Source organism: Marmota flaviventris, chromosome 8 (genome assembly GCF_047511675.1).
Source record: "Marmota flaviventris isolate mMarFla1 chromosome 8, mMarFla1.hap1, whole genome shotgun sequence".
Taxonomy (NCBI): Eukaryota; Metazoa; Chordata; class Mammalia; order Rodentia; family Sciuridae; genus Marmota; species Marmota flaviventris.
The window spans coordinates 130,766,660-130,785,799 of record NC_092505.1 but is presented as its reverse complement, the minus strand read 5'-3'; the positions used below and the strand labels follow the sequence as shown (position 1 = coordinate 130,785,799).

At 32.4% G+C, this 19,140-nt stretch overlaps 1 protein-coding gene across 4 annotated transcripts in view; it reads left to right on the top strand.

The window, feature by feature from the left end:
• Positions 1-19,140, top strand: part of Atp2c1 (ATPase secretory pathway Ca2+ transporting 1) — a 133,718-nt gene that overhangs the window by 61,431 nt on the left and 53,147 nt on the right. For all 4 annotated transcript variants that reach the window (XM_027933925.3, XM_071615658.1, XM_027933926.2 and 1 more), the window contains 9 exons: positions 1,655-1,765; positions 3,418-3,534; positions 5,615-5,704; positions 8,048-8,083; positions 11,078-11,139; positions 11,582-11,690; positions 14,086-14,241; positions 15,182-15,250; positions 16,327-16,402. In XM_027933925.3, coding sequence (XP_027789726.1) covers positions 1,655-1,765; positions 3,418-3,534; positions 5,615-5,704; positions 8,048-8,083; positions 11,078-11,139; positions 11,582-11,690; positions 14,086-14,241; positions 15,182-15,250; positions 16,327-16,402 — 826 coding nt within the window. The remainder of the gene's footprint in view (positions 1-1,654; positions 1,766-3,417; positions 3,535-5,614; positions 5,705-8,047; positions 8,084-11,077; positions 11,140-11,581; positions 11,691-14,085; positions 14,242-15,181; positions 15,251-16,326; positions 16,403-19,140) is intronic.

The window sequence follows — 19,140 nt, the reverse complement described above, 5'->3', positions numbered from 1 at the left end:
TTTATTAAATGCCATTGTCACTGCAGGCAGTATAAACATTTGATCTTTTTATTTACAATCTTTTGAAAAAAAATTTTTTAGTTGTAATTGAACACATAACTATTTTATTTATTTGTTCATTTGTTTATTTAATTATTTATGGTGCTGAGGATGGAACCCAGCGCCTCACACATGCTAGGTGAGCGCCTCTACCTCTGAGCTACAACCCAGCTCCATTATTTGCTTCACAATCTTACAAGATGAAATGTCATCTGGTTTAATTCTCATTAAGTTATTAAATTTTCTTGAGTATTTAACTTAGAAATGTTCAGTGAATTCCTTTTCTCTGGCTTAGCTTGTTTCATAGATTTGAAATAAGGGCATTTTAGTGCCTCTAAACATGTGCAAGTTTTATAAATTTCCCAATTTTTCTCTTAAGTCTTATAATTTTAAGACCTTGCATGAAAGAAAGGTAATCTATAATTTCCTCAGTATTTTTAGTCATTAATATCTCCTTAATAAAAGTGGAAAAAAAACTGTTGCTCTTTGTTTCAAGATATTTAAAACATTCAACAATGCTTTTTTTAAATATATGAGATTAGAAAACTTGTCTTTGGCTCCAGTAATTTGATCACCCAGAAGAAATACTTTTCTCCCTCAGCTATATACTATTTTTTTTTTGCACTAAATTGAGATTCTTTTTGCATACAGGCCTCTGTGCTGAATCTTAAATTATTATTTGATCTCATTTGTTGACATAAAGAAGTGTTATTTAAAAATTTTATCCTAAAAATGTTAATTATCTCAGTTTGAAAACATTTCATCTGAAAGCTTAAAATTTGGATCTGGATAGTAAGATTCAGTGTTCTTTTAATCAAGTGGATGTGTAGCAACTGAGGTGCTTTTTTTCTCCAGAGTTTCAGTAGTGGAGAGGTTTTCCCCTTTCTCCAGCCTACTCAAAACTTTTCGTGTATAAGAAATCTCAGCTTAGGACCAAAGACAAGTCTGAATTGGGCATTTGTTTCTAGAAATGTGTGAACTCTATCGTATAGGTATTTGCTAAGAAAGTTGGTCAAGTCAGTAATCCCGTTACTGCCTTTCTTGTGATGTACTCTGCACATTACCCCTTCACTCACCTGTGCATCCTCTGCTTGTCTGGTCTTTTTTCTTCTCATTTTCCTTCTAGTTTGGGAATAGCTCTTTAATCTGACTTGCTGTCCTGGTGCTTTGGAAGAGTAGCTGGGCATCCATTCTGGGCAGAAAAGGGTAGAGCTGATCAAGGGGAATAATTAAAATGGAGAGAGCTTAGCTGGTCCTTGTTCCCTTGTGTTAAACGTAATGAGTTTAGAGGATTATGATTATGTGTAATTATCAGGATCTGATAGATGGGACACCTGTTTTTACTCTTTTTTGTTTTTGGAGAAATAGCATCTTTTTAATGTAAAGATTTTGAGTTCTAGCTGGCACTGGTGGCTTAAGTTTTCAAATATACTTTCAAGAAAAATAGGCTGTGGTTAATATGAAGGTGTTTTATTAGGACTCAGTGCTCATTAGTCTGAGAATATTTTTTTAACCGTGGAAAATGAGTTATTTTAGATTTTCATTTATTATTCTGGATTGCATTACAGTTGTTTTAATGTATTCAACTAGTTTTCCTTTGGTTTTTATTTCCTAGGTTGCACGTTTTCAAAAAATACCTAATGGTGAAAATGAGACAATGATTCCTGTATTGACATCAAAAAAAGCAAGTGAATTACCAGTCAGTGAAGTTGCAAGCATTCTCCAAGTAAGTGGTTGGTGGGAGAAAGGGAATAGATAGTGTGAAATCAGTCTTTTAGGCTTTATCAATCAGTGCTGCCCAATATAAGTTTTTTCAATTATAGAAATACTGTTTTGTGCTGACAGTATTGTAACTGTTGAGCTTGAAATGTGGTTAAACTTGACTGAATTAACCATGAGTATATGACTTGAAACTTGACTCCTGTGATAGAGGAACTAAATTTAATTCTTTTATGTAACTGTACTGTGGTTTACTGGCTACCAGATTATGACATTGCAGCTCTAGATCACTAGCATTGCCAGAAACTACTCGTGCTGTGTAAGCACTAGTTGGATTAGGAAAATAATCAATTTAATTAGTAACATAGTGTTTAGAGTTTATCTTTTTTTTTTTTTTAACAAGGGTTTTCTAAGGTGAAATAAAAGCTAAGTGCAAGTTCAGAGTTGCAAATAAAATTTAATTGCTTATGTAATTTTTTCTTTTCTAGTTTTAAAAAGCACATCTATTGATACATGAAGAAAAGAGTGCTTTTAACTTTTCCTTCAGACATTCACGTATTTTGATTGTGGCATTAAAAACATTGCTTTTTTTCTTTTTTTGGCAATAGTAGGGATTTAACCCAGGGTGTTTATATTTGATAGTCAAGCATTATGCACTGAGTTATAACCTCAGTCCTGTTATCTATTTTTTGAGTTTTTTATTTGTTTATACTTTATTTTAAGTATGTTTAAGTTTTGAAAGTCTCGATTATTGATCTCTATTTTAAAGCTTTCTGTCAGGGCAACTAGTTATTTTAGGCTGCAGGAAGTTTCATTTTTTAATAATAGCTACCATAGAAAACATGACATAGTAACTGAAGGATTTATATGGTATTATCATAGATGGTATTATAATGTCCTGTGAATAAGTTCATCTTAATTACCTCAAATAACTTAAGAAGTACAAATTTCCAGCCTAAAATAATTGTATAATCCAAGAACAAAAAGTAATATTAATCTTAGGGTTTTGATAGACTTGGAGAATGAGGCAGGCATTTATAACCTCTAAATATTCTTTTGGAAAATAATTTTAGTAAACAACATTAAAAATAAAAAAGCTGGTTAGGATGTAGTAGGGACTGGTTTGTATTATCTCTTTCTGATAATAAAAATGAGTTAAACTCCTATCTTGTTGCTTACAGTTTTTGAAAATCAATTTTATTGAGGTATAATTTACATAAAATACAATGCACTGATTTTAAATGTACAGTTTGCCTTTTGAAAATGTGACTAATACCACAATTAAACGGAACATTTTATCACTCCAAAAGGCTCCCACAGGGGCTGTGGCTGTGGCTCCTTGGCAGAGTGCTTGCGTTGCATATGCAAGGCACTGGGTTCAATCCTCAGCATCACATAAAAATAAATAAATAAAAATATTGTGTCCATGTATAACTAAAAATAAATATATATATATATATATATATATATAACTTCCACATGTCCCTTTGGAGTTGATTATCTCCAGGTAACTACTGAGAAGCTTTTTGTAACCATACATTAGATTTCACAATTGTAAACTTCCTGTAGATGTGTTCATACACTGTGTAGTCTTTTATGTTTTTCTTCTTTTGTTCTGTGCTAACATTTTCGATAACTTTTGTATATAAAATTGAATAGGCTGATCTTCAGAATGGTCTAAACAAATGCGAGGTTAGTCATAGGCGAGCCTTCCATGGCTGGAATGAGTTTGATATCAGTGAAGATGAGCCACTATGGAAGAAGTATATTTCTCAGGTAAGATACTTTAATTTGTTTCTCTGCTGTGTTAATTTATGAGGATTTTTTTTTAAATGTAGTTGTTTACTTTTGTGAGGTTATTTATGGAGAAAGAAAATAAATTTTAAAAAACATTTTTCTCTAATAATTTCAATATGTTAGCATTTACTGTTAGGCTGGAATTTCTGTAATTTTTAGTTTATAACTTTTAAAGGGCAACATTTTCTATACTAATAGATCACACAAAGATGATCTTGTTGGCTGTAATTTCCTTTGCAGATATTGAACATGTACTATTTTAATTATAGGAATGCTAATAATTTTTAAGGCAATCATGGCCAGCACATTTCTCCCCTGCCCCTTCCAGTAGGTTCTTTTTTAAGAAGATTTATGTTTAACTTTTCTAAAGGGTCTTGCTTGATAAAGAGCACAGATTTATCAGTCTTAACTTTGCATGTGAGTTGTCTAAAGTTGCAAAATCGAAATTTTAGGGATTGAAAGATCTTTGTGTATGTGTCTTATTTTATGGAATATTTTTTACTTTACATAATTGTATTCTCATATTTACCATAGTTTCATCTTATGTAAAACTTCAGAAAGTATTAACATAGTTTACTCTGGAAATGCTTTGAATGATTTTTATTTTTTCTTGTTACTAAAGCTAGAGTGCCTGTCTCTTGGGATTTCTGTGAAAATTAAACAGTACACATATAAGCATAAACAACAATTAACAGAAAATATCAGTTGTTAATCATAAAGTACTGGGTGACTCTTAACTCCTTTCACAGAACTCTGAATTTGTGGTTCTGTAAACATCTGTCTGCTGTCTACAGCCTACCAAGTGGTATGCTTAATTAGTACTATGGCACAGCCTTTTTAGCAGGGAAGAAAAGACCATGGGCATTGCTCTTAAAATGTGATGGTTAACAGCTACATTTTGAATAGAATTTTATGGTTTACACAGTACATTTGTAGTTAATCCTTATCACAAATTCCTTGATATAAGGTTCCATTTCACAAGGTGATGAATCTGGGTGATGATTAAGTTGCCACACAGGTGACAGGAATTGCATTGGGTCGTGGTTTGTCAGACCTTAACTATATTGCAGTTGTAATTTTATTTTGCTAGAGCAGTGATGTCTGCCCCACCCCTACCCTTAATCCCTGGACTCAGTTAGGGATTGTTTAAAAAAATCTGATGCTGAATCCATTGCCCTGTGATTCTAATTTAATTGGTCTGGTGTGAATCTGGGCATTATTGGCATTTGTTACAAGTTCCTTTTGTGAGTCTCTGGTGAAGTAGTATTGAAACCACAGCAATGGAGCTGTGGCTTCTGTATTCATAAACTATTATATCTAGGGCCTGGGACTCTTTGCTGGCAAGATTCTTTGTAAGGCATTTATTTTGCAACTTTGACAGTGAAGTATCACTTTAGCATAGGAAAAACATTAAGGAGTAAGTCCAACTGGAAGAATTTGGGGTGGTTCTGTTAGTTGGCCTTTTAAGTGCTGCCTAATTGGATTGGTCATGATATGGTTCTGTTTCTGTCACATAAAAGAAAACTAGCCTTGAGGAAAATCCTCATTTTCTTTTGTGGAGTGGATCTTAGTGTCTTTTCCTGGCCATCTCTGGGGGTTATACCTGTGGCATGTGCGTCAACCACAGCATTCTTATCTACACAAATTTACCTATTTGAGGAATGTTTAAATCACATGATTTAGGTGTTCTAACTTGTGTTTATCTTAAATCTTTAGCTAAAAATCGAACTCAGCTTTTTCTATATGCAGTAGAAATTCAGAACAGCTTTATTTATTAAATTAATATAATGCTGAAATACATGTATGCTATAAGAAATTGGGAATTCTTTGTTTTAAATGTTGATATTTTCTCTTTCTGAAAAGGAGCCACTGTGAAGCTTTTATATGTAATTAAATATAGCTTCCTTTCTTTTATGAGTAATTGAAAAGATACATAAAATAAACCAAATGTATACTCTCATAATTTTCAAATCATGTCCTTTTGAGCCTTTGCTGAGATAGTACAAAACTATCATTTGTATAAAAACAGTGTTGAATTGCTATTTGTTTTTACTTTCAGTTTAAAAATCCCCTTATTATGCTGCTTCTGGCTTCTGCAGTCATCAGTGTCTTAATGCATCAGTTTGATGATGCCGTCAGTATCACTGTGGTAAGAAAAAACACATTTTAATTTGTTAACTGTGTAAAATTTTTTTTGAAAATGAATTAAAACTTTCAGGTTTTTTAGTTAATATATGAATCTACTTTTAATTGTATTAGTCATTTTTGTTCATTTTTGAGACGGGCTCTCACTGTGTTGTCCAGGATGTCCTTGAATTTGTGGGCTCAAGCGATCCTCCTATCTCAACCCTGATTTGAGATTATAGGCATGTGCCACTGTGCCTGGCAGTTGTAGTAATCTTCAGTATTGTTTAAAGGTCTGTGATTGGCACCTCTGAAAATTATTTAATAATAGGTATGAAATAGTGCATAATTTTCCAGTTAAATATAAAATTCCTTTTACTTTTCAGTTGAAACTATTTTTACTAATTGCGAACTAAAGCCTGACCTTTGGAATTAAAAACATTCTTTAACATTGCACACTATGTTTACTGTATACAATTTTATTATTTTCAGCTGGGTTATTATAGCTTTGATTGAATAATTTTTTTCTTGTACCATGTTTCATTGCAGTATAAAAACTTTTAGTAAGTTCAAGCATTCATTAAAGCATATGTGGTATGCTTAAGAATGTAGTGGATATTAATGTAGAACTGTATTTCTTGAAGTAATGCTTTTGGATACCCAGGAGTCCCAGAGTTTTGTTCCAGGGCTATGTGAGGTTGAAACTATTTTAATAACACTAAAGCATTATTTTTCTTTTTACTGTAGACTTTTGTTATCAATGGCACAAAAATAATAGCATATAAAACTTTTAGAGTCTTGTTAGCACAAATCAGAGTTCCCAAATAATGATAATATTGTTTCATTATTTCTTTTAAGAATGTTTTTGATAGAGCAGTAAAAATTAATTTTATTACATCTTGACCCTTGATTATATACCTTGTTTGAATATATGTGTAATGAAATGGGAAGTGTGATTAAACACTATTGTGTATTGAAGTATGATGGTCAAAGGAAAGGACAATGTGAAGTGGACTAGTTTTTTACTTGAAAGGATAACATTGTTAATGATAAAATTCAGGCTTTCAAGCAATAATTAAAAGTTCTGATAAATTTTATTCACTGTTGTGAGCTCTAAATAGCTTTCTAAAACATTAGACTAATGAGATTGTATTGCTTTCAACAAATATGTGTAGTTTTAAAAGTATTAGGAAAGGAATCAACATTTAGAATATTTGCAGGGTAAAAGTTTGATTGAAGCTGGGTGTGTTGGTATATGCTTATAATCCCAGTGACTCGGAAGACTGAGGCAGGAGGATTGCAGGTTTGAGGCCAGCCTGGGCAACTTAGTGAGACCCTGTCTCAAAATAAAACTAAAAAGTGCTGGTAATGTAACAATATCGACAAGTGGTAGAGCATTCCTGGATTCAATCCCCAGTATTTCTCCCCCCAGCCAAAAAAAAGATTAAAAATGCAAGATTGAGGGCTGAGTTCGTGGCTCAGTGGTAGAGCGCTTGCCTAACATGTGTGAGGCATTAGGTTTGTTCCCCAGCATTGCATTTAAAAAATAAACAAATACATAAACTAAAGATACTGTGTCCATCTACAACTAAAAAAATATTAAAAAAAAATTCGAGATCCATTAATGAATTTTGACATAGTAGGTTAAGGAAAGTGTCTTGTTGTGGTTTTAAATTCTGCATTTCAAATTACCTTTAAGTGGTGCCTATGAAGTTTTAGAGTATAGTAGCTAAGAAGAATATCCATAGTCATCTGGAATAGCTATTAAAATATTCCTCCCTTTTCCAACTGTTTTCTGAGGCTTGATTTTTTCCCCATATTTCCTTTAAAAAATCCTCTCATTCTGCTGCTTCTGCCTGAACAGTATATTGCAGCAGATTGAATAATAATAATTAAGTCAGATATTAAATATAGAAAAATTTGACCTGAGGTATAGTGGATTAAATGTTTTCCTAGGATGTGCAAGGTCCAGTACCACTGAATGAATGAATGAATCTGCCACTTTTCTTACAATTGTTTAGAAAATACATTTTTCAGAAGAAAAGTTGTGTTGACATAAAAAAATTTTAAAAACAAATTAATAAGTAGAAAGTAATACCGAGTAATTGTGAAAGTATTAAAATAGGAAATAAAACCCACATAAACAAGCAGGTCCTCAGTTTGTGTGAGCCTAAAGGGGTTCTAAGATCAAAAAGTTTGAGAAGCTTTCTGGGGGGATGGCAAGCCATTGTTTGATTGTTCCCCCATTAGGCTTCAAAGCTGTGATTTCTTCTCCATCTGACATAAGTATTTAAAATATGTTATCTTGGGACTGCATATAGTTAATGTCAGTGTCTGATTTAAAAGGTTGTTTCTTTGTTTTGTTTAGGCAATACTTATTGTTGTTACAGTTGCCTTTGTTCAGGTGAGTGAGTAATCTATTTTGCCAATGTAAAAATGATGTTACTTATAAAATTAAAGACGCTTATGGTAATATTTATAGTTGTTGATGGTGAAAGTTCCTGTCCAACAGTTTATTTTTTTGTATTTGAAGTAATTCAGATATAAAGAACTCTTGAAGGAAGTTCATGAGGCTAAGGTATTTCTTTGGTATAGGTAGTGAGATGAAAAAAGTCTGCTTAGTAGTAGTAGTCTTAAGAATAGTTAAAGCAGTTGGAAGCAAAAAAGCACAGTAATATAAATACAAGCTAGCAATAATTTAAAATAATTTTCTAATTAAAAAATTAGGCCAGGGTTTATGGTTTTATAATACTCTTATGTTTCAGTATCTAATAAAGACCAGATGAAGCAAAGAGTGCAGAATTAAATGGTCAACTTCTCAAGTATCATCTGAAGAAAATTTAGTGGATTTCTGTGATTGATTCCTTGAGCACAGTTTTTCCCTTTTATTTACTGAATTTATTTTCTAATCTTATTTTATTTGAACTTTTTTTGGTAATTAAAATGCTTCTAAAACAGTTGGTGACCCCCCCCCCCCCCCACACACACACACACTTTAATATTCCATTCTTCAAGAGATGTTCTGATTTGGATCAGACCTCTTACTCTGCATAACCATTGAAACATTAAAGAAATATGAGAAGCAGCTAAAAAACTATTATGAATAGTGTAGAGATGATACCAGAATTTCTATTAAAAAGTATAGGCATAAACAGAAATGTAGGTTTGATTTTATGTTTGCTTAAATGTCTTCAGGTTTTGTAGATTTTAGAATAAAATTTCAGACTCTTGGTAATTCTCATAGTTTTAGCTAACATAGGGTAAATAAGAGTAGAATATTTACGTAATGCTGTTTATCATCGTGAAGTGAATGTTGTTTTGATTCCTAATGCTATATTTTGAGTGACTGTGATTATCTTCACATCTACAGTTTATTCCCTGGGTATATTCCCTGTCACTGTCTCAGTCTCTTAGACAGTCTCTAACATAGTAAATTATTTGTTTTATAATATCTTAGTATAGAGAGTTAGTTGGAATCAGATTATTTGCAAGTTTTTGAACTTCATTAGGCCATTCTTTTGGGGGAGAATCTTCTTGCTTAGAATACATGTATGTTGCTTTGGGGCAGGTGAAGTTGGCTAGTCTAGCTTAGGTTATTCCAGTCTAGGTATCATTCAGGGCAACTATTCATTTGGCCAAGTGAGAGATGTGACCCATTGTGCCAGTAAATGAAACCTCTTGCATCTTTAATAATGTGTTGGATGTATGAAATGCCCTTCTTCAGAAGAATTCCTACAAATATTACCACTCTATAATAGAAGACCTTCTTTTGTCTTCCTTGAAAATAAAAAGCCCCTACCCTCAAAATATCCTGCAAAATTGCAGTTGTAACATAGTTGGTATGGAATTTTACAAAGAGATACTGTGTTATTTACTTTAAATGCAGTGGCTAAAACTGCTAAGTATTCTATGATGGGTTCATTTGATAGAAATCTCAAAACAAGGACAAAACATTATAAAACGCCCAGTTTCAAATTATTAGGTCTGGTTTCTTACATACATGTAACTCGTTTCCCCAAACATCTTTGAACCCAACAAAAAATTCTGTATTCAGAAATTGAAAGAACTTTCTCACAAGATATTTTTACATTCATTCGAACCAACCATAATGCTTTGTCAGAAAACTCCTTATCAAATATATATCACAAAACAATGTTTTATCACTTTAGTACTTTTAATCTGTGCTTAGGATAAGAATGCTTTTTTAATTCTTTTTGTATATTTTCTTGCCCTTCTATCTTTCTAATCCCACCTCCCTACACCATTTTATTCCTTCTTGGCCATACAAATGACTTAATTGTTTTATATGGTCATTATAATGATACTGTCTTTATATAACTTTGAAAAGACAAGTAAAGATTGGTAGCGTCTGTGTGATTTATTACTGGGATCTAGGATTGGTGAGTGTTTTCTGGCCTTTTGTGGAATTTTTGGTTAAAACTTTTAAATTCTTTACCATCCTTTGTGTATGGGGTTGGGATTTGTAATTTTCATACAGCTTTGCATTTTCATTTTAAGTGTGTGATGAGTGTGAAATTATGGCTAGTACTAGCACTGTAGCCATTTCAAAATGTTCCTCACCTTTCATTCCTGCTATTATCCCTCTCCCTTTTAACCTTAGGTCAAAAGGTTGGTGTGCTAAGTGCAGACAAGAGCCCAAAAGTAACAGGGATGTTGCATGAAGCAAAAGTACTAACGGAAGGGCCGTGGTTGTAGCTCAGTGGTAGAGTGCTTGCCTAGCATGTGTGAGGCACTGGGTTCGATTCCTCAGCACCACATAAAAATAAATAAATAAATAAAAGAAGGTAGAGTGTCCATCTACAACTGAAAAAAAAGTACTAATGAAAACATGGACTAATTACTAGTCCCTTTCATATGATTTAAGGAGTTGGGAAGAGAGTCCATCATTTTTGGGTCAGTTGCGTCTCACTCCTTGTTTACCCTCTGTTTTTTGTAAACAAACTTTTTCTTTAAACCACTGTAGGTAGCATATGCATCTGTTAATGTTACATATAGATACTCATTTGTGACTTCTTCGGTCATTGTATACCAAGTGTAAAATTATCTTAATTATAAGTGTCACTGATCTTAACTTTTAATGATTCTTTGGGCATACAAATCAGTTTTCAGTTTCTTCTAAATAACCTTAGGTTTACACCCTGAATATTAAAATGTAAAATTGGCAGTAGTTAATTATCAGAATTGTTTGATTGGTATAATGTTAATATGGGACATTTTTTAAAGAATATAAGCACAAGATAAGAATTGGGAGAAATTTTAAATAAACGGTTGAGATATTTAAGTCTAGATGGAATATGCTTATAGGTACATACATATTTGCATTTCCTTATAAGCATTTTTATGAATATTAAGTCCTGCTTTTTTTTTCTTTACATAGGAATATCGTTCAGAAAAATCTCTTGAAGAATTAAGTAAACTTGTGCCACCAGAATGCCACTGGTATGATCCTTTTTTCTGAAAGAGATTTCCACCCCTTTAAGAATAGAAATTGAGTGTGACTAGTACAATATCCTTTGCAGCCCCAGCTTTGACTAAACATAAGGAAGAAACGATTAATCTGACATGAAAAATTCTTGCTTTGATCAATATAGCAAAATTGCACTGTTTAAAGTTCTAATTTTGATATTCTTGAAACATAGCTTTATTCAACAGTTTATTGTATGTGCTGCTGAGCACTGTTCTGAGCAGAGTAATGAAATAGATCCACATGATTTAAGAAGGTTTCTTTGATTTTCATGTTTTAACTTTAAACGACTAGTCAGTTTTCCCAATGATTTTTCTATCATTTGAGCATTTTTATTAATAAGAGCACACAAACATCAGTGGCTTGGCTTTTTTTTCCCTCTAAAAACCATGGTAATTTCTCTGTTTCATGTTACAGTGTGCGTGAAGGAAAATTAGAGCATACACTTGCCCGAGACTTGGTTCCAGGTGATACGGTTTGCCTTTCTGTTGGGGACAGAGTTCCTGCTGATTTACGCTTGTTTGAGGTAAGTTTGAGGATATATTTATGAGAAGTGAAAATAGTGGGTGTCAAAGGATAAAAATTAGCATTTTTAAGGATTAATATTGTTTTCACAAACTTGGTGTTCAAGTTTAAATAGTGGCAAAGTAAACATTTTTTCCCCTTAAAATATATCTGTCTCTCTTATATATTCTTTTGAGGTATGCATAAGCATATATTTATGTTTTGAGGTATGAATAAGCATATATTTATGAAAACCTGTGTTTTAGGCACTCTGGGAGACAAAAAGAGATGATAGGACTCTTGTAATTAGGAGTATACTATATGTGTATGCAAATTACTTATTATAAAACAAGATAGAATTTAGTAATTAAGAAAAGTTCATTTTTCTCATTTAGTTGAAAGAACGCCTCAGACAACAACATGGCTTTGGCAGGGACAAAAAGAGTAGTACTGAATAGAGATAGAGAAGACAGTGGAGCAGCTGTATTCAGATCTTTGTGTTTACCGAGCATATGAATACACCATGGAGGTTGTTATCTCCAAGGTCTTTGTAACTTTTTGCTCTCTTTGCCTGAAATGCTTTCTCCACTTCATGGCCCTCAGCTTTGGAGTCCTCATGTCTGTCTGGGCTCAGCAGAAGGGTTACCTTCTTTTGAGGAGTGTTCTCTTTTATCTGAAATGTTGCTCTGTCCGTATTATACTTGTGTTTTTTTCCTACTTGATAGTATAGATTTATGCTTGTTTATTTTTAGAAACATTTTCCCATTAGAATAATAGCTGAGGATAAAAACTTTGTTTTGTTTACTGCTGATTCTCCTACTATATTTGATACCACAGGGTACATTGTAAGCACTAATAAATGTTTGTTGAATGAATGAATGAATGGCATTGATTAAATCAGACCTGTTTTGTTACAGAGATGGGAGGAAGGAGAATCTGAACCAATTTTTTATAATTATTTAAGACTTAAGTTTTTTAATGCTTATTAAAAAATGAATATTTCTTCATATATTATAGCTAAGCTTTATATATGTAGCTAAGCTAGTGGCTGCCTCCCTTCTGCTCTGTGCCTTTTTCCTCCCCCCACAAAAAAGAGAAAGAAGAGGGAAAATTTGAATAGTAAGAATCCTGTATGAGAATATGAGCTTACCTAGAATAACAGTGAGAATGCCCAGTAATTCAGTTGCTTGAGGTTCATTTCTTTTGTTTCCTTTCCAGGATTTAGTCCAGTGTGTAGAACATAGATAATGTAGTTAAGTATTTGTTGGGTAAGTGAATTAGCCTGCACAATTGTTAAAATCATGAACTAGCTCTTAGTTTCCCCCAAAGTGTCCTTTAGACCCTTGAATAAGAGCTTCTGACATAAAGTTCATTCTCAAACATGCATTAGAATGGAGGGTTTGTAAGTAGTCTGTTAGGTTTACTTTCCTCACCCTTGGTTTAAGGTACAATTGCATTAATAAGCTCTCGGGTGGTAAAAATGATACTGGTTCTACTGCTCTTGCTGGGAACTTCTGCTATATTCCCCATGAGCTGAATCTTTCTAGTTTATTGAGAGTTTTGAGATATACTACATTAGGGGAAACTGTTTAACTTTTAACTAATTATTTGCAAAACTAACTTACTCTCAGTATCCTCCCTTATACGTATGTATGTATCTATCTACTAGATTACACATAATGCTTGTTATAACATGTTTGGAAGATATTCTTCTGTGGTCCATACTTTCAGAAACATAGTTAGTCCATATCTGCAGCACTTTTCTACACATAAAATGATGATTTATTTGTGTGCTTGGGTAGGTGAATATTAAGAGTGAAACCCTCAGAATTGGACTGTGTTGCAGAGTGGGAAGACACATTCTCATATTCATGATCTGCATGGAAATATTTATGTACATTTTTTGTTCTTATATAATTTAATTTGAAATAATATAGGAATGTATAGCAAGAAGAATTTTAAGAAAATAGAGTGCCAAGTGATGAAATGATTGTCTCAGTGCCTTTTTAAAAAACCTTTATTCATATACCTCTTTTTATCATGATTGGCTTTAATCTGCCAAACATGTTTTCAGAACTTTAGGGCATGATGAAACTAGGTAATGATGTTTTGTCATGAAAGTTGAGTTTTCTCTAGAAAGAGAATCTCAGCTATGGTCTCTGTTTCTCTCATGGTATTTTTAAGTTTAGGCTAACCTAGTCTTATGGTAGAGCATTCTACTTTGTATGTCTCAAGTTTTGTTGACCTCATTTAAAAAGTATGATTGATTTTGGTCTTTTGTTGTAGAGTAATGGTTAATGACACAAGATGAAGGTAATCCATGGAACTGGGATATTTAAGGAAGAAGTAATTGTTAGGAACTCTTAAGATGTTAAATGAGAACAAACTTGAATTTATGGAATGTTTTGTTTTCTAAGGCTGTGGATCTTTCCATTGATGAGTCTAGCTTGACAGGAGAGACAACACCTTGTTCTAAGGTGACAGCTCCTCAGCCAGCTGCAACTAATGGAGATCTTGCATCAAGAAGTAACATTGCCTTCATGGGAACGCTGGTCAGATGTGGCAAAGCAAAGGTAGTTTTCTGTTTTTTTTTTTTTTTTTTCCCCCCTAAACATTTCCTTTGTTTTTACCATTTTCTTAATTCTTTTCTGCTAATTTCATGTGTATTTGTTTTTTAAAATAACAAAGAGAAAGCAGTATTGACTCTAACCCTTGTCAGCTATTTGTGAGATTGAAGAGAAGCTATGCCCCTGAAACACAAATATATGAAATATATCCATAGTTTTGCCATCTGTTAGATCATAGGCCTTATCTGTTCCTTTTTGTTTTGTTTCTGTAGTTCTGGGGATTGAACCCCACAGGCTGTATAGGCCCTTTTTTGTTTTTATTTTGACATAGAGTCTCACTCAGTTGCCCAGGCTGGCCTCAAACTTGTAATCTTCCTGCCTTAGCCTCATAAATTACTAGGATATTATAGGAGTATTTTCCATTCATGGCATATCTGTTCCTTTTTATAGATAAATAGTGGTTTCATGGTTATGTTCATTACTAGTTAAAAAGTTTTTAAATTTAGTTAATATGGCTATAATGTTCTGTCTACATAGTGTTCACCTAATTACTGATCAATGTCAACTATTTTGCTCTCTGGATTCTAGTACTGCACGAATATAAAAGGCACCATTGAGTAGCATGGGGGGTGGAAATAAGAAATTACCATTAAATGTCTGAGTATAAGACAGATTTGAATTTTATAAATACTAATACACATAAAAGGGAGTCATGATTGAGTCAGTAATAAGTTTAATAAGATGTTTATTTACAAGGTTTGTGTTATAATGGGTAAATACTAATGATGATGACATAAAAAATTTGCTAAGGGAGCTCTTGGGTGTGTTGTCAGGTCTATGGATAGTCTTTGAAGAATGGGACTAAAAGGTGTTTTTTTTTGTATGTTTTGGATGAGAGAAGTGATTCTATCTGAATGCAAATGAATTTTCCTGCTTTTCCTGTTAGGGTATTGTTATCGGAACAGGAGAAAATTCTGAGTTTGGAGAAGTTTTTAAAATGATGCAAGCAGAAGAAGTGAGTACTTAATATGTTGATGATGTATTTGTTTCAATTCTGAAATATTTGATCATTAAGTAGAGGAAATGAGAATGTTGGTGGATTCTTGTGTATACTACTGAAAGCAATATTTTGTTATCACTCAGATGTCTTTGTTTAGAAACATAATTTGGAAGCTTATAATAGGTAGGTCCTAAATTTACAATGTCAGTATTCCAAAAGATTTGATCTTTATTTGTTATTTATAGTAGAATGAGATTTATAGTCATAATTTTTTAATAGATAATGCTCTTTGTAGAAATTGGCTTTACTATATCAATTTTAAAGACTACTGTTTTTTTAATTTGGTGCTGGGAATTAAACTCAGGGCATCACATGTGCTAAGTATGTGCTGTACCTTTGGATTACTAATTATTATGTTATTGTGTACCTCAGAACATAGCTTCTATTAAAATTTCTATCTACATAATTCCAGGTTTGGGGTGGCAGGAGAATTGCCAAATAAAGGAACATAGAAGATATTTTTGATGAAAAGTATTAAAGATGCATTTTCTCTTTGAAAATGCTTTTTATGTATAAAAAAGGGAGTTGTGTTCTGTAAATGTCGTATTCTTCCAAAATCTGGATTTCTCAAGTAACTTGTAAGACTCAATTTGTGATACGTTGTAGAAATCCATTCCACGGAAGTTAGCAATCAGGGAGCCTACAGGATTAAAAAATCTGGAATGTTTGTGGATATAGGAAGGAGAAAAATTGGAAGTGTAAGGGAGCTAGCTGATGGTAATAAAGTCTTGGAGAAACATGTAGGAGAGAGAGAGAAGTTTTTTCCTCAGTGGGAAGCATAAAGAGAGTGGATCTTTTAAATTAAATAGGGTTTTAAAAATCGGGAGTTTTTCCATTTCTTACTGTGTGACCTTGAGTATCATTTAAAATCTTAAGCTTCAGTTTCTTTAGTTAAGGTGGTAATATTTAGCTTATGGGGGAGTTCTGTGGTTAACTTTTTGGAATGGGTATGTCAATCCCTTAGCAGAGTTCCTAGCACCTGGTAAAGTATATTAAATTTAGCTAATTGTGATACTCTCTAATTTGTCAAGGCACCAAAAACCCCTCTGCAGAAGAGCATGGATCTCTTAGGAAAACAACTTTCCTTTTATTCCTTTGGTATAATAGGTAAGAGAAGAGTGAGTATGTATATATTTTATTTTTACTCGGGCTTGCTTTTCTGAGTGTGAAGGGTAGAGTTGTTATAGTCATATTTATTTGCTTTCTTTAGTATTTTTTTTTTAAATTATAAAACCAACCTTGAACCATTGTCTTTTTCTAGAAAAAACAAATGGGGGTGGGGGGAGGAATGAACTCTGTAATTTCTCTAATCAGCATTTCTGTAAATATTTTAGTATTGTTACTGTGATAGCATTATTTTATGGACAGGGCTTTTTTGTTTAACCTATCCTGTCATAAACATCTTGTCATCAAATGGATGGTTCATCTAAAACAAATTTGAAAGGTGGCATAATGTTTGATTTTGTGAATTTATCATACATCTTTTTAGACATTTCTTTAGGTTTTTAATATACACTTATAATTCTTAAGTGCCGATACTTCATTATAAATAACTCTTGTTTCTTTAGGACACATGTTTAGAAGTAAAGTTATTGATTCAAGAGTATCCATGTAATTTTAAAGCTTTTTGTCAACTTTGACTTTTGTCATTAACTTCACAGGTGAAAAAAATACTTTATTTTGTAGTTCATTATTAAAAAAACTGTATACTTTGTCAGATGTCTGTTGAGTCCTTTTATTTGCAAGGCATTTCTTTTGTCCTGTCTTATGGCTTGAGTTAGATTGGTAGCAGCTTTTTATATAAGTAGGATATCAATTATTTTCTTGCTTAAGTTTCAGTATTCTTTCCCCTAATTTTAAAATTGCTTTGGAGTGATAGATAATCTACTTGGTAGAAGGGAGATGTAATTGAAACATTCTCTTCCTGAGTCTTTTAGCACTCTTTTATTGATGATTTCTGCATTTATGGTTTCTGCTGTTTTTCTGTTCGTAAGGACTTGCTAACTCCATGTTTATAAGAATGTTTATAAACAGTGTTTTATTATAGTTTTTCTCTTATTCGTTTATTTATGACCTTGCTAGGGTTGGAACCCAGGGCCTTGCACATGCTAGAAAAATGCTTTACCTTTGAGCTACTCTTTGTAGATTGTATCCCCTTTATAGTTTGAATTTTTGATACTTAATTTACTGTTTTATTTAAAATTTATTTTAAAATTATACAGCTGATGGAAGAGGTATAAATTTTTTACTCAAGTTATTTTTTCTAGTACCATTAATTTTATAATCCATTCTTTATTCAATAACTATATTTTGTTTATGTATTATTTTTATTTTTATGTGGTACTATGGATCAAACCTAGTGCTTCACACATACGAGATAAGCACTCTATCTACCACGAGCCACAACCCCAGCCTTCAAATGACATTCTTATAATACATTAAATACGTGTATTAATTTTAGAGTCTCATCTTTTTTTACTTTTCTACCTTTTTAATATTATAGCTATCTTAGTGTTTTAAAGTCAATAGTGCAATTTAAAGCAATATTTATGTTACATAATTTCAGTTATAATTCTTTATTAATGCTGTTTTACTGTCTTTATATTCGTACACATTTATGATAATCTGTTGTAATCTTAAACATAATGTAGAAGACTTTTGTGTTCAACTGGTGTGTACTTACAGCTACTTTCATTTGATGATTGCTACTTACAGAAATTTAATGGCAAATTTGATAAGTTGAAGGATGTTCTAGCTAATTTTCAGTTTGTATTAACACTGTGCCATAAAACCATCTCAAATTTACTGATAAATATGCTTCACCCTAAGATTATCTGATTTTATATGGGGATAAAACAATTGGGCCGAATTTTTCTTGTCAGTGTAATCTTTGGAATAGGATGAAGTCAGGATGTAGATTGTGGTCAAAATATAGATTGGGAAGGACTAGATGATAAACGTTTTAGACTTGTGGTCCATATGGTCTCTGTCAGATATACTTAACTTTGCCATCAGCTTGAAAACAACCATAGATAGTAGGAAATAAAGGGACATGATTGTGTTCCAATAAACTGTTTACAAACACAGGTAGGAGGCCCACAGATTATAGCCTTCTGACTCCTAGTATAATTCATTGGATGTAATTTCTTTTATCAGGGTAGTATTTAGGTTAGGATCTTAGAGGGCCATTTTCTAGATATTATAGTTACAAAAAGATATGAAAAGACTAGTTTTAAATTTCAGTATTCAAATAGAATACAATCTTAAACTAGTTATTTTATTAAATATCCCATTTTCCTCAAAAACCTGGTGGTGTACCCTATTCTTTTTAAAGATAAAAAGTGAAAGCAGAAAGTATGGTTTATGTTTATTGTCTTACTCATTTTTTAACTTGAAAGTAACAACTTTTAAATGTTAAAATGTGTTAATTGTCCTATGTGAGTCAGGTCCTAAGTCTCCTTTCATATGCAGTATAAATCTTAATGTTTGTACAAACTGTAATGTGTGATGTCTGGATACTAAGTTCTGAAAAGTAAAAGTACAACATTTATTTTTGCAAAGTTGATAATAAATAGAAGAACTATGTGTTTTATAGGTCTGCCTTCTTTTTTCCTATGGTATAAAAATTATGGTAATATTTTATTGAACCATCAGTTATTACTCAAGGGATGGATGGGAGCAGTGGTAACCAGAGGTAAAACATGCACAGTATTAGATTTAAGCAGTGTTAACTTTAAATTGCTCTGCTTAATGGATTTGTAAAACCTTGTAATTGTGATCTGATATATTTTCCATTTCATATGAATGAACCTTTTAAATATCCTCAGCTTGTTATTCTGTCCCTT